This window comes from Hetaerina americana, unplaced genomic scaffold (assembly GCF_022747635.1).
Source record: "Hetaerina americana unplaced genomic scaffold, ioHetAmer1.1.p SCAF_8, whole genome shotgun sequence".
Classification (NCBI taxonomy): domain Eukaryota; kingdom Metazoa; phylum Arthropoda; class Insecta; order Odonata; family Calopterygidae; genus Hetaerina; species Hetaerina americana.
This window is the reverse complement of record NW_027287427.1, coordinates 7,424,205-7,436,472: the sequence shown is the minus strand read 5'-3', so window position 1 is coordinate 7,436,472 and position 12,268 is coordinate 7,424,205. Positions and strand designations below refer to the sequence as shown.

General features: G+C 35.4%; 2 protein-coding genes across 3 annotated transcripts in view; one reads left to right on the top strand and one right to left on the bottom strand.

Annotated features, from left to right (window-relative positions):
- The window catches only part of LOC139698056 (centrosomal protein of 135 kDa-like), a 37,562-nt gene extending 31,901 nt beyond the window's left edge, over positions 1–5,661 (bottom strand). For both annotated transcript variants that reach the window (XM_071596921.1, XM_071596922.1), the window contains exons 1-5: positions 5,533–5,661; positions 5,239–5,444; positions 4,700–4,826; positions 4,292–4,459; positions 4,061–4,167 (exon numbers count right to left, since the gene is read on the bottom strand). In XM_071596921.1, coding sequence (XP_071453022.1) covers positions 4,061–4,167; positions 4,292–4,459; positions 4,700–4,826; positions 5,239–5,424 — 588 coding nt within the window. In that variant the 5' untranslated portion in view covers positions 5,425–5,444; positions 5,533–5,661. The remainder of the gene's footprint in view (positions 1–4,060; positions 4,168–4,291; positions 4,460–4,699; positions 4,827–5,238; positions 5,445–5,532) is intronic.
- Positions 5,662–6,026: 365 nt separating this feature from the next.
- LOC139697800 (protein SPT2 homolog) overlaps positions 6,027–12,268 on the top strand; it is a 37,930-nt gene continuing 31,688 nt past the window's right edge. The window contains exons 1-5 of the mRNA XM_071596645.1: positions 6,027–6,203; positions 6,409–6,549; positions 6,641–6,776; positions 10,835–10,989; positions 12,014–12,141. Coding sequence (XP_071452746.1) covers positions 6,147–6,203; positions 6,409–6,549; positions 6,641–6,776; positions 10,835–10,989; positions 12,014–12,141 — 617 coding nt within the window. The 5' untranslated portion in view covers positions 6,027–6,146. The remainder of the gene's footprint in view (positions 6,204–6,408; positions 6,550–6,640; positions 6,777–10,834; positions 10,990–12,013; positions 12,142–12,268) is intronic.

The following is a 12,268-nucleotide window of genomic DNA, read 5'->3' as shown; positions in this document are numbered from 1 at the left end:
GCAGATGCATAGATTAAAATTTTAGACCCAAATAAGGTGCAACTCAAAGCTAAAGAGAATAATGTATAGGAGATTGCACAATGAACATCAATGAGAAACCAGCAGGACCAAGGAAAATTGGCTGATAATGATGGTAGTATCTTACAATAAACCTTTTGTCTGGCATTGTTTGAAAAATTAAATGATGCGGAAATTTTTCCAAAAAGTCAAAAGTGGAGATGCTATACAATAACTAGAAATTTGTCACAAGATAATGAAAACTAACAACCACAGTGATGTAGATCAAAGGTAGATGGCAGATACTTGCCAAAGCTAAAAACATTGGAATCCCTGGCATAATGATTATATATGACTTGTATTTCCTCTGAGCCTATGATAAATAGATGGAAAGTACTATGCAAAGTAATTTTTGGATGAATTGTTATTGCTAACTGAACATCTAACTCTAAAAATATGGAAGTTTGACCTTAAAAAAATTAAAATAGTCCAGCTTGAGGATTAACATTTGTGTTACAAAATCCATTTGTTTTAAAGGCACTTCATTCCAAGCATTTATACACAAAGAATTATGTGTGCACTCAAAATGACCTAAGTTATTCTGTTTCTTTCAAAAACCTTAAAACTTTAAATAAGAGAGAAAGCTAACATCATAATGGTCTGGTCATCCTTGTATCATAAAAAAATGAAGAAATTTCAATGTTAGCCTGTTCCCACATGCTCACAAAGCAGAGCTACCAAGGGTCTTTACAGCTTTTCAATGGTATGGAGCTTAACCTTGCGAACGTTCATCTTGAAGAGTACAATAAACTTTATAAAATGCACAAAAACACTTTATTAACTCTCCACATCACATAGGTGACATCTTCAGGTATCAGAAAAGAAAATACTTCGTTCTTCCACATATTTTATAATGCACGACCGAGGTTCTGACTTACAAAGCCATCATTGGGTGAAGCACAGAGGACAAACAGTTTTATGCACTGGACAGAGAAGAGGAGGGGGAAGGTGCTGGTGAAGTGGGAGGAGGGGAAACTGGTGCGTGTGTATGTGCCCTTCTCACCCCTGACGCCATACCCAACCACCCACTATCCCTCCTGCCCATACACACACACTAGTTTCCCTTCCCTTTCCCCTCCTCCCACTTTACCAGCATCTCCTCTTCTCTGTCTAGTATATACAGCTGTGAGTCCTCTGTGCTTCACCAGCTGATGACTTTGTAAGTCGAAACCTAGGTCGTGAATAGTAAAATATACGTGGAAGAACAAAATATTTTCTTCTCAAATATGAATTGCTTCCACAAAGTGACTCCTCAAAGGGCAAATGCAGGAATTTTGGAATCAAGGCTTTAAGAAAACCAGACAAAATTCGATCTAGCAGAAATGAAATTGAAAAACTTACAGAAAACTTATTACAGTAAATCTTTACTTCCCATACCAATAATAATAATTTGGACAAAAAACATTTTCTATTAGAAATCAAATTAATTCATCAGGTTTTTCTGTAAATTCGCTCTTTAACGATCACATTGGATAGTTTAAATGAGTGAGCAACTTTTAAGGAATGAGAAACACTTCATTGTTAGGCAAAAATGGTATATCAAAAAAACTGTTAATGCTTTGGAATACTGCAGTAAAAAAGGAAGAGTTTAAACCGTATCCAGCAATATTCAACGCAATGACTGCAAAGTGAAGGCAGAAATGATTTTTTAAGAAAAATTACCGACATTAAGGATTTCTTTCACTTGAATAGCAAGATCATTTAAAAAAGAAAACACTTGAATTGAACATTCCAGAAAATAATTTTTACTGCTGTTTCATTTTCATTTAATATATGCATGGTCACATAAAACCTTGACATGGTGGAAAAGCAGATGCACTCTAATGACCCCTACGGTTGCGCTAGTGGGCAATTGTGGGTGGTGTAATGGGGATAATTGCTAGAGGTTAGTTGCACTTTTAAAAAAACTTGCCAACTATTGTAATACAGAAGTATTAATCTCAGTATACCATGGTATATTTGAGTCCATAGCTCGATATCGAATCGTCTGCTGGGGGAGGCGGCACATGGAAACATCAATCGAATACTCACCCTTCAAAAATGCACATTAAGGGTTATATTTAAACTAAATGCAAGAAAATCCTGCAGGGAGTATTTCAAATGTCATAAAATCATGACCATTCCCTGTATATATATGTATAATGTGATTTTGTAAGCCTGCACCAAAATCCCTTCACTGGTCAGAAATAGGGATGTTCACAAGTTCAACACCAGGGGTTAGGATAACCTTTACAATGGCCATTCGAGTAGCAGTACTACAAAAAAACCCCACAAGTTTCAGGAAGACTGCTGTTTAATCAACTTCCTCAAGAGTTAAAATGAATACTCCCCCAAGAAAATAAAATTTAAAAAATGTTAAAAGATTTCTTTGTAAATATTGTTTTTTATAGTGTCCAAGAGTAAATTGCGCCAATACAGGGAAATCTGTTTTCAAAATCTTTAATACTCAAATGTTTCATGTACATTATTATTCCTATGAATTTGTATATATGTTAATGCACCTATAAATGTAATTGAATCTTAACCAAGCCCATACAATTATGCATTGTTCTATGACAAATAAATCTATCTATCTATCAGGTAAGATCACCCATGCCGGGTAGACGAAAGAGTGGGAGCCAGGCAAAAGGTAGATTGCACAGCAGCTGCTCCTCAGTGAGACTGGTTCAAAGGAAACTGATCACAGTGGGTCAGCATTCACAGGGGTAGCATCACATTAATAGGGAAATCACCTCAATCATTTATCTTATGGCTTAATGATGAGCACAATTATGAAAATGAGTCCTGGCAATTATAGAACTCTGCCAACTAGCTTGTGGGTAAAGTTGGCAGCAGGAGAGGCTAGACTTGTTCGGACATCATCACATGAAACCCTTGTGAAGCACAGAGAATAAAACATATCCTACACAAAGAAGCATAAGAAACAAAGAGCAGATGAGTGACAATTATATTAGTGGAAGTAAAAGCTGAACCTATGAGCTAGGTTGAAATTTGTCACCATTCAGGTCTACATGTTAATAAGTAGTCATAAGGGGCAAAATATAGATCATCTGACAAATTAAGAAAATAATTGCATGAAAGAAAACATTTGACAATGATGGGATATTGGAAAGCAGCGGTGAGAAAAGGAAGATATAGAAGAGAGGTAGAGGACTATAGTTTATGCAGAAGTAATGACCATAGGGAGAAAGCAATAGAGTTCTGCAGAGGATAAAGTTTAATCATAACAATCACTAGGTTTAAATAACGATATACATGCAGGTATATGTGGAAAAAGCTAAAGTTTACAGACAATATACATGTAAATTTACTATGGTTAGGCACAGATTAAGGAACAGCCTGATCAATTCACTCCTGCGGGTGGATGTGGATCCAGATTATTATTTAGAACTAATAAAGTGTAACATCAGATTCAAGGGGATAAAACAGGAAAATGTACATGGAAATGGAATGTGGAAGCATTAACTAGGACAAAATGTAAAGTGTACCGTGAAGTAGTGGGAATATTTGAATGAGGACACAAGGGTGGTTACAGTGGAAGAAAGAAGGCACATCAAAGTCACCTATGAAACTATAGAAACGGTTAAAGATAAAGGTCAAGGAAACCAAATATTACAAATGAGATTATTTGTATGAAAATAAGGGAAGGAATAGGAAGAATGTCAACACCGAATTAGGTTGAAGTAAGTACATAAGAATATATAACATACTATTGAGGCAGGAAACTAATAGGGCAAAAAAAGTGTGATGGAAGATGTATTGAAAAGATATAAAAGGGAGGAAGGGTCAAATAAAAGGTTAAAAGGTTTACATATGAATGGTAAAATGGGTTTTCACTGTACAGAAAGATGGAATTACGATGTGAGAGTAAGATAAGAAAGTCTGCACACAATAGTATATGGTTGAAAAACTAAATGGAACCAGGAAAATTCAAAAGGGAATCAATGATCATTCTACAGAATTTGGATTACTTTTGGAAATGGAGATTAAATTGGTCAATTACCTGAGAAACTGTACTTAAATATCTGTCTTTCCATCTGCTTTTAGTATGGAGAGGGTGGTCAATCTCCAATTTCGGTTGTTTCTTACACTTATCTCCTTTGCTTACTCCTAAAAATCAAGTGAATTAAAAAATGTAAACATTATGATTGACTACAAGAAAACTGGCAGCTGTTCATAAAACGCATTGTTGTGAGATTATGAATATGAATAAAAGCTGAAATAAGGCACTCACCAGCAGTGGCTATGACTGCTTGCAAATTTTCATTCTGTAGTTGAATAATTCGATGATTCCTCTCTGAAATTCCCTTCTCCAAATTACGTACTTTGGACATGTATTCATAGTTAAGGAATTGAAGCTTAGAATTCTCATTCTTCAAAGTGTGTAACTGTTCCTTCAACTCTGAAATATGTGGAAATTTAATTAGTGGAGAGTAAATTATTGAAAATTTTAAATAATTCCTGCAAACATTCAGTACACCACAATACAGTTGCCGAAGTACTACACGATAATTTTTGAAATGAAGTACTTCATATTAAGCTGGAATAATTTTACTGAAAAACTCAAATTAAAATGTAATAATTATTCATCGAACACTTATTTAATAAGGGCTTCGCTAACCCAAAAAGTAAATTTACTAACTTTGGAAACCCTTTTCACTATCTTCAATCTGCAGAAGAAGTTTTGACTTCAGGTAACAGCATTCTTGACTTATTTTTTCATTATCTGCGACACATGGGGCAACGTCGTTCTTGAAATCTCGATACTCCTACAAATTAAATAGAAAAACTTCCAAAATATACGCAGCCAATCACTGAGAGTAATCCACAAAAAAACAATAAAAATTCTTCCCTTTCACATTTGTATGTCTGAGAGAACCTTCCAATAAAACGATAAGAGGAAAATAAACAGAAACAAGTGATGGCTAATGAGATGGTTGCCACCAGCTACCGATTTCCAGATATAATCCAAACAAGACAGCGAACCAATACAGGTAAACAAAAACGCGATACTGAACATGAAAAATTAATATTCCACAGTATTTACTTCAAAAAATTGATACTTTATTACATTGCAATTTACTATATGAATACAAAACGAGATTTCGGTTAATTACAGAAAAAATGTCCGAAAATAAGCATTTATCTGTAAACAAGTTAAGTCTCAAGTATGTTAACCACCTGTTTCGTTTTCTGACACAGTTCCTTGTAGTGGGAAAGGCGATCTGTGGTATGCAGAAGGTCACTAAGCAGCTTTTCTACCAAGAGCAATGCTTCCAATGATAAAGGTTGGTGGTATCCCAATTCATCCAGCTGCCGTCGTAATGTAGCATATTTTCTCTCTTGACAGCCATGAAACTTTTCCATTTTTATCTACTTCAGATTCCCTAGAATGATAACATTTAAACAAGAAAAACAACTATGAACTAACTTCAGTTAAAAAAACCGCGAACTACTACACATAAGATTACTTACGAGACATGATTTCAAGTAGATTGAATGTCATACGAACTTATTCTCAGGTAAGTACACATCTGGCGCAGAAATTCATGCTTTATGGAAATATATTCAAACAGTAAACAAAAACCAGTAATTTTAAATTGACTGAACTTAGCCCGCGAAGAGCTGTCCCACGGCAGCCTACAGATGTTTCAGTGATACCAACACACACATGTTATCCTCATTTCAAATGCTCCTTTTCTACTATGAACGCCTTTACCCCTCTGTTTTTTCCGATAAGTACTTTTGATCGTAACTATAAAATATTTTCTTTGCCTATTTCCTTGATTGAGATTTTTATCCATTTTTTATCAATGATGACGATAAAATCTATGGGTTTTCCGACTCTAAATTAAAGCACTGTTTAAGTTTTTCAACTTCTTATCTTACTCAGGACCACCGTTTTCACTCCTGGCGCCACTAGCCATAAATGCAGTCAGAATGAATCTCCATCTGCCGGATCTCTCAAAGACCAGTGATGTAAACATTTGCAGACTACAGTAAAAGGGAATACGTAGACAAATGTTGAATGTATAATTATTTCCAGTGGCGAAGTAATTCTTTTTAACAGAGACAGTGAACTCAAGGAAATGGATTTTGGAGAATTGTTAAGTTTTGCCAAACAAAATGAAAAACCTGCGAAAGAAGTAAGTTACAGTGTTCCATTTTCTGTTTAACTTTTGCGTACGCTTATAATTTTATTTAAAACAGTATTCTCTTTATTATTTTAATATAATTCTTGAGCTCGAATTTTAATATAGAGTATCGGTACTAATCGTCCAGAAGCTTTTATCTAGAGCTAGTAAAGAATGCAACTACCTACTATTCATAGTCATTTCAATTTTGATATAGGTCAAATGTTATCGTACATCTTTTGCGCCTCCAAAAAAGGAGCAAAAGACCAAGGCTCTGTCGGCCAATATCCAGAAATTTTTGGCCAGAAAAGAAGAGGAGGAAAAACGAAAACTTGTCGAGGCCGACAAAAAGCGAGATGTGAGCATACATTGATGATATAGCTATTTTCTTTGTAATTCAATCAACCCAATATAATTTATACTAATTACACATCTTTATGTGTTCCAAGGAACTTCTTGCTTTAAGAGCTCAAGATAGTAAGGCGAATAAACGTGTACGAGCGATGTTAAAATCCACCAAGGCAGCAAATAAAGCAGCAATAGATGATGCAAGGGATGATGTCAACACTGCTGTGACAATGGCAGGTATGATAATAATGCTCCTGTTGTTGTGGACCCATTTTATTTCACTACTCAATAGCAATGATTATCATACAAGTACTGGAGCTCTACGGGTTCGTAAATTAATAAAATTAAAACTCAATAGCCGTCATAATTTAGCACCACTCTTCCCGCAATGAAAACAAAATTTTTTTGTGGTGGTTTGTGGGAAAATAAATTCCACAGCAGTGACCAACCACAACTTCTCAACCAGAGCACCCTTCTGCGGTAGTTTGCGGGAATGTTACTTCCTCTTTAGTGACCAACTACAGACCTAAACACTCAAACACAATTGGGGTCATTCACAGGGTTTAAGGCACTCTATCAAGGATACCCGGGTTTATAATCAGATATACGCAATCCGTGAATGTTTACGGGAATAATTTCAGCCCCAGGGACAAACACAGAGCTGACTCACTCACTGGCACTCGGCAAAACAATTACTCACTCACGCATTCAAAGAGGGCCTCGCTACTGGGAGAATATTACTGCAATTGAGCAAAGGTAGCAAAAAACAGGGAAAGACGAGTGTGCGTCTAGGCACGACGCATAGTCTCGACTTTCCCTGTTAGGGATTAAAAGATTTTAGCAAGATGCTTAAGAGGATAGATGAAAAAAGAAAATGAAAGAATAGGAGCACAGAAACGAGCACAATAAGGTACAGAGAGGTAAACGAAGAAATTGGGCCATAAACTGTAATGTCTAAGAAAATATAGTGGAAAGATCATCGGAATATATGGAATTTTTTAGATACAAGGAAAAGTAGAAGCACTATACAAGGAATTGTAAAGGAAGGAAAGATGATTGTCAGAATTTTTCTAGGTAAAAACTATTTCTACCATAAGAGATAAGAGAGGGAAGTAATGTATACAGCCAGAAGACATTCGGAGAAGATAGAAAGAATACATAGAAGGGCTTTATGGTAAAGATATTAAGCTGGCTAGTTTATAAATAGAAAGGGAATGAGACAGAATTTGCCTGGATCCAGATATATTAGACAGTGAGAAGAAAAAGCACTAGAGGAGCCGAAGTCAAACAGTTTGGCAGTAGGAATAGATGATATGCTGGCAAAATTGCTATAGTTTTTTGAACAAGGGGAAGGAAGGTCTTTCAACTTATGCAGATTACTTATGAGCAAGGAATATGACCAGAAGATTTTCTTGGTTCAATTTTGATCCCAATCATGACAAACTGTGAGCTCAGTATGATAAGAATGATTTCACCTGCTGCAAAGGCAATTCAATTCAAGATTCATCAATAAATGATCGCAAAGTAAAGCAAACAACTTCCTATGCGAAGATAAGTATGGCTTCAGAAAGGAGGCAGAAATGCATGATGCCATCGCAATGATGAGAAAGTTAGCAGAAAGGAACATCGAATGTAATAAGGATGTCCTTGTGTGCCTTATAAATTTTGAGAAGGCATTCAACTATGGCAAGTGGGCAAAGGTATTGGAGATACTGTGGAACACGGGAGTGAATTGGAGGAATAGGTGATTCAGATGGCACAGGCAAGGGTAACGGAGGATGAATTGGGATGGGCAGTAATTGGCAGGAGAGTGATACAGGGTTTCCCATTATCTCTGGTACTTTTCAACATGCATGCTGAGGAAATGTTAAGGATAGCATGGGAAGGACTGGAGCTGGGAATAATAGTGTGCAGCTATGTGATTAAGTCAGTCAGGTATGCAGATGATCAAGCAATAGTGAGTCAGACAGCCAAGGGTTTGCAGTTATTATTCACTGGAAAAATCCAAGACATATGGGTAAGGATCGACCACAAGAAAAAAAGAGTAATGAGATTCTCAAGTATTAGTAAAGCTAAGTGGAATGTTTCAGTAGGAGAGAATAAAATAGAGCAGTTGGAGTAGTTCATGTATTTGAGTAGTACCTCAGAGGAAAAGGGGCACTGTAATGGGCACATTAGGAGAAGAATTGAATTAGCAAAAGAGGCATTCGCGAGAAGACAATTGATGGTGGGTATCCTGTGTAAAAATGTGATTAAAGACTTAAAATATGGGGAATAGTGCTTTATGGATGTGAGACCTGGTCTTTGAGGCAAGAGGATGAGTGTATTTGGGTAGATTTTGAGATGTGGTGTGTGGTGGAGGATCCAGAATATAAGCTTGACAGAGTGGAAGAAAAGTGCTGAGGTTTGTTAGAGGGTGGGTGAATAGATTAAGTCACCCGTGAAATCTGTATAAGAGAGAAGTAGTAAATGGAGGAAATGTTGAAAGGCAGAAGGGTGATGTTGAATGCCATTGTAGGATAGAGAATGATGGAAAAGTGGGGTGTTAAGTATTTTCTTACTTACTTCAGACTATGCTTAAAGTGCATTGCCTTCTGTAAATACTCAAATTGGAGCAAAGATAATACTTTCTGAACTCATCTGAGAGTAATGAAGGTGATTATGTAATTATTTTATGAGAGTCTTATTTTAAGTGGTTTATTACTATCCTGTCAAATTTTATTTTGTGAAGCTGTCAGACTATTTTATACTGAAGAGTTGCAATCATAAAAATGTAACTTCATGTGAAACAGATGAGTATGGTAAATTAATATTCACAGCAACTGTTTTATGTGAATGTGTGTTTTATTTAATGTGACCACATGATAAATTAATTAAAGTCATCTTGAGGTAACAGTTCTGCTGTTTCCAAATCGTGATTTCCAATGGCAATCAATGTGTCGTATGTAATGTATCATCTTCGAATCCTTTACCACCCTATTCACATCATTCGCATAAATATTAAATAGCGTAGGTACTAAAATGGACCCTAAAGGTATGCCCTTATCAAGATGACATCCCTCACTACATATCAATATGATATTCTCAATACCTAGAGGTTTATGAGTATTCATGTTTCTTATAATCTGACAGACCTGTGTCACGTTTATATATGGAACAGGAAACAGGGATTATATTCTCCCTTAGATGAGTCCATGCAAGGAATATTTTTAGAATACTATGATTAATATCAGTAATGCTTGGGGAAAAGTAATTAGCAAAATCTTTAGCTATAAAATATGTTTTTTCTGCTAGCAGTTAATCATGAATTATGTTATACACAGATTTTTTAATTTAAGTGCCAGATAAATTGTTAATTATGTTCCACATTGTTTTAATTTTACCATCACCGGAAATTTTAAATGCATGTTCATAGTATTTCCTCGTGCATTTATGAATTTTGCTGAGAACCCTATTTCTAAGGCTATTTAATATTTTTCTATTGGCTGCATTTGTTAGAGCACTTTAATATTTTCTTAATTTTTGTCCCCTTTCTTTCGATTTCATCTATAATTCTGTGTTCCTCCATTTATTTCTTAAGTTATATGAGTATGCACACTGTCTAAATGCAATACTGTGACTATTTGCAATTATTTGACGTTGTGAGTTGTACACCTTGACATATGTTGTTCATAATTCTTTGCCCTGATAGTCATAATTTCCTTTTGTTCCTGTCATCTCTACTTGTATCTAAACACTTAAACATGTATCTTGCATTTCGTTGCATTAAATATTATTAATTGGAGAGATATCAACCTTTTTATAGTAGCCAATGGTTTGGGGAACAAGAAATCACAGCCAATCATATAGTGGTCAGATACTTTAATCTGATAATTGTTGACAAGATGAATCCGAGATTACTTTTAATGTATATATGTGAGCTATGCATAAATGAGTTAATTTATCTAGCCTCATTTCTCTGTTTTAACTGTAAGCATAGATCTAAATATGTTTGCATCGCCTGTAAGTATAGTAATTTTACGTTTCAATTTTTAAAAGTCTCTTTCCAGGTTAGCTTAAAATTAGTTTGTAAAATATTATTTTAGCTTCTCAGTTAATGAATGATGATATTTTATGTGATTTTTATGAATTTAAATGGTAGTTGATGATGGATACATTCGAATACTCCACTTGTTGTTTAATGATGAGTTTTCTGCTCTTTCTTCCTGCCATTTGGCATTGGCTTTATGAAATTTTGGTTTTTCATGCAGATTAGTTTTTTTATCTACCACATGTGTTTTTTCCATAAATAAAAGGTCCATCTCAGCCAGATGAAGATGACTATGGCTATGTTTCTCAAGAGGCTTCAGCTTTCTATAACAAATTGATGGACAAATATGTCAGCACTCCATCAGAAGATCCAAAATTTTCCAGAAAATCACAAACTGTCAAGGATCTTGTTTCTACCAAGGTTTGTATTATTTCCTGTACTGAGGTTTTCTTTATTTTTTACAACATTGATTTTTTAACAGTTAGTGTAGTATCAAATAGGCATCATGTAAAAAAAATTTGGTTTTAAATAGTTCAAACAAAATGTCTAATGGCTTTTGTCAGTCATCTTATCTCAATGAATTTCTGTGTGTTAAATGTAATATTCAGAATGTGGAATAGATCTGTTGGATTATAATTTGCTGGGAAGTGATCTGATTCGCTGGGATGATGATTTGCTGGGATTCTGATCGATTCTCTTTCAGTGTAATGCCCTCCAATGCAGAACTGCGTCAGTATTTTGAATTTGGGAATAACTATGTACTCTTTAAATATGAGTGTCTAAAAAATCATTACGCTTTGTACACACACACGCACGTGTGTATGCACTTGTGATCTGCTTGATTTTGCCTTCCCCACCTCTCCTGGGTTCATCTTTTATGCGTTCCCATCCCTTTTCCTTTTATATATGAAAAAATATATGTATATATACACACAGGCACTCAGAGTTAGACAGTCATTTCTTTGTTTACCTTCCACCCTACATTCCGCTTGAGTGGAAGTGTTAGGAAGTCTGTGGCCTGCAGTCTTCTTATGGCATGGATGGATGCACAGACAAAGTGTTTCCCCTTGACATGATAATTCGGTGGAACAGAGCCAAACTTTGTATGAAAACAAGTTGAGTCTCAAGTGAATTAAAGTTACCACACTTCTTAAGCTATGCTGTACAAGTGGCCAAATCGATTTATGTTGAATGATGGTTCAAATTCACTGATATAATTGTTTGTACGCTGCGTGTTTACTCCACAAAAATCAATGGAAGTGGTGCTTCTGGTGCCTTTCCACTGGTATACATATGCTTCTGTGGATGGAGTACAAAATGAGCATGATTGGAATTATATCTTTCACCTAATGTTAATAGTGTCTGCCATTCAAACTTCATATGTATGCTTAGGTCAATGGACATGTTTTGTTGTGATTCATTCATCTGAGTATTTTTATTTTAGGATCGTGTGAGAATGGCTCTGCTTAAGGAAGAGGAAGAAGAATCAATGGGTCACAAGCGCAAAAGGAAAAGATCTAAGAAAGAGGATAAAGAAAAAGATGAAGACATATGCTATGATGCACCAGACAGGTGATCTGTTAATTTTTCTATCTAAAACTTGGTGTCCATCCTTCATGACCCATGTTTACTCTCATTGTTCTTTATTCTGACTATATTAGCACAAATATAATCATGATTTTTTTGGGGGTCATGTTCT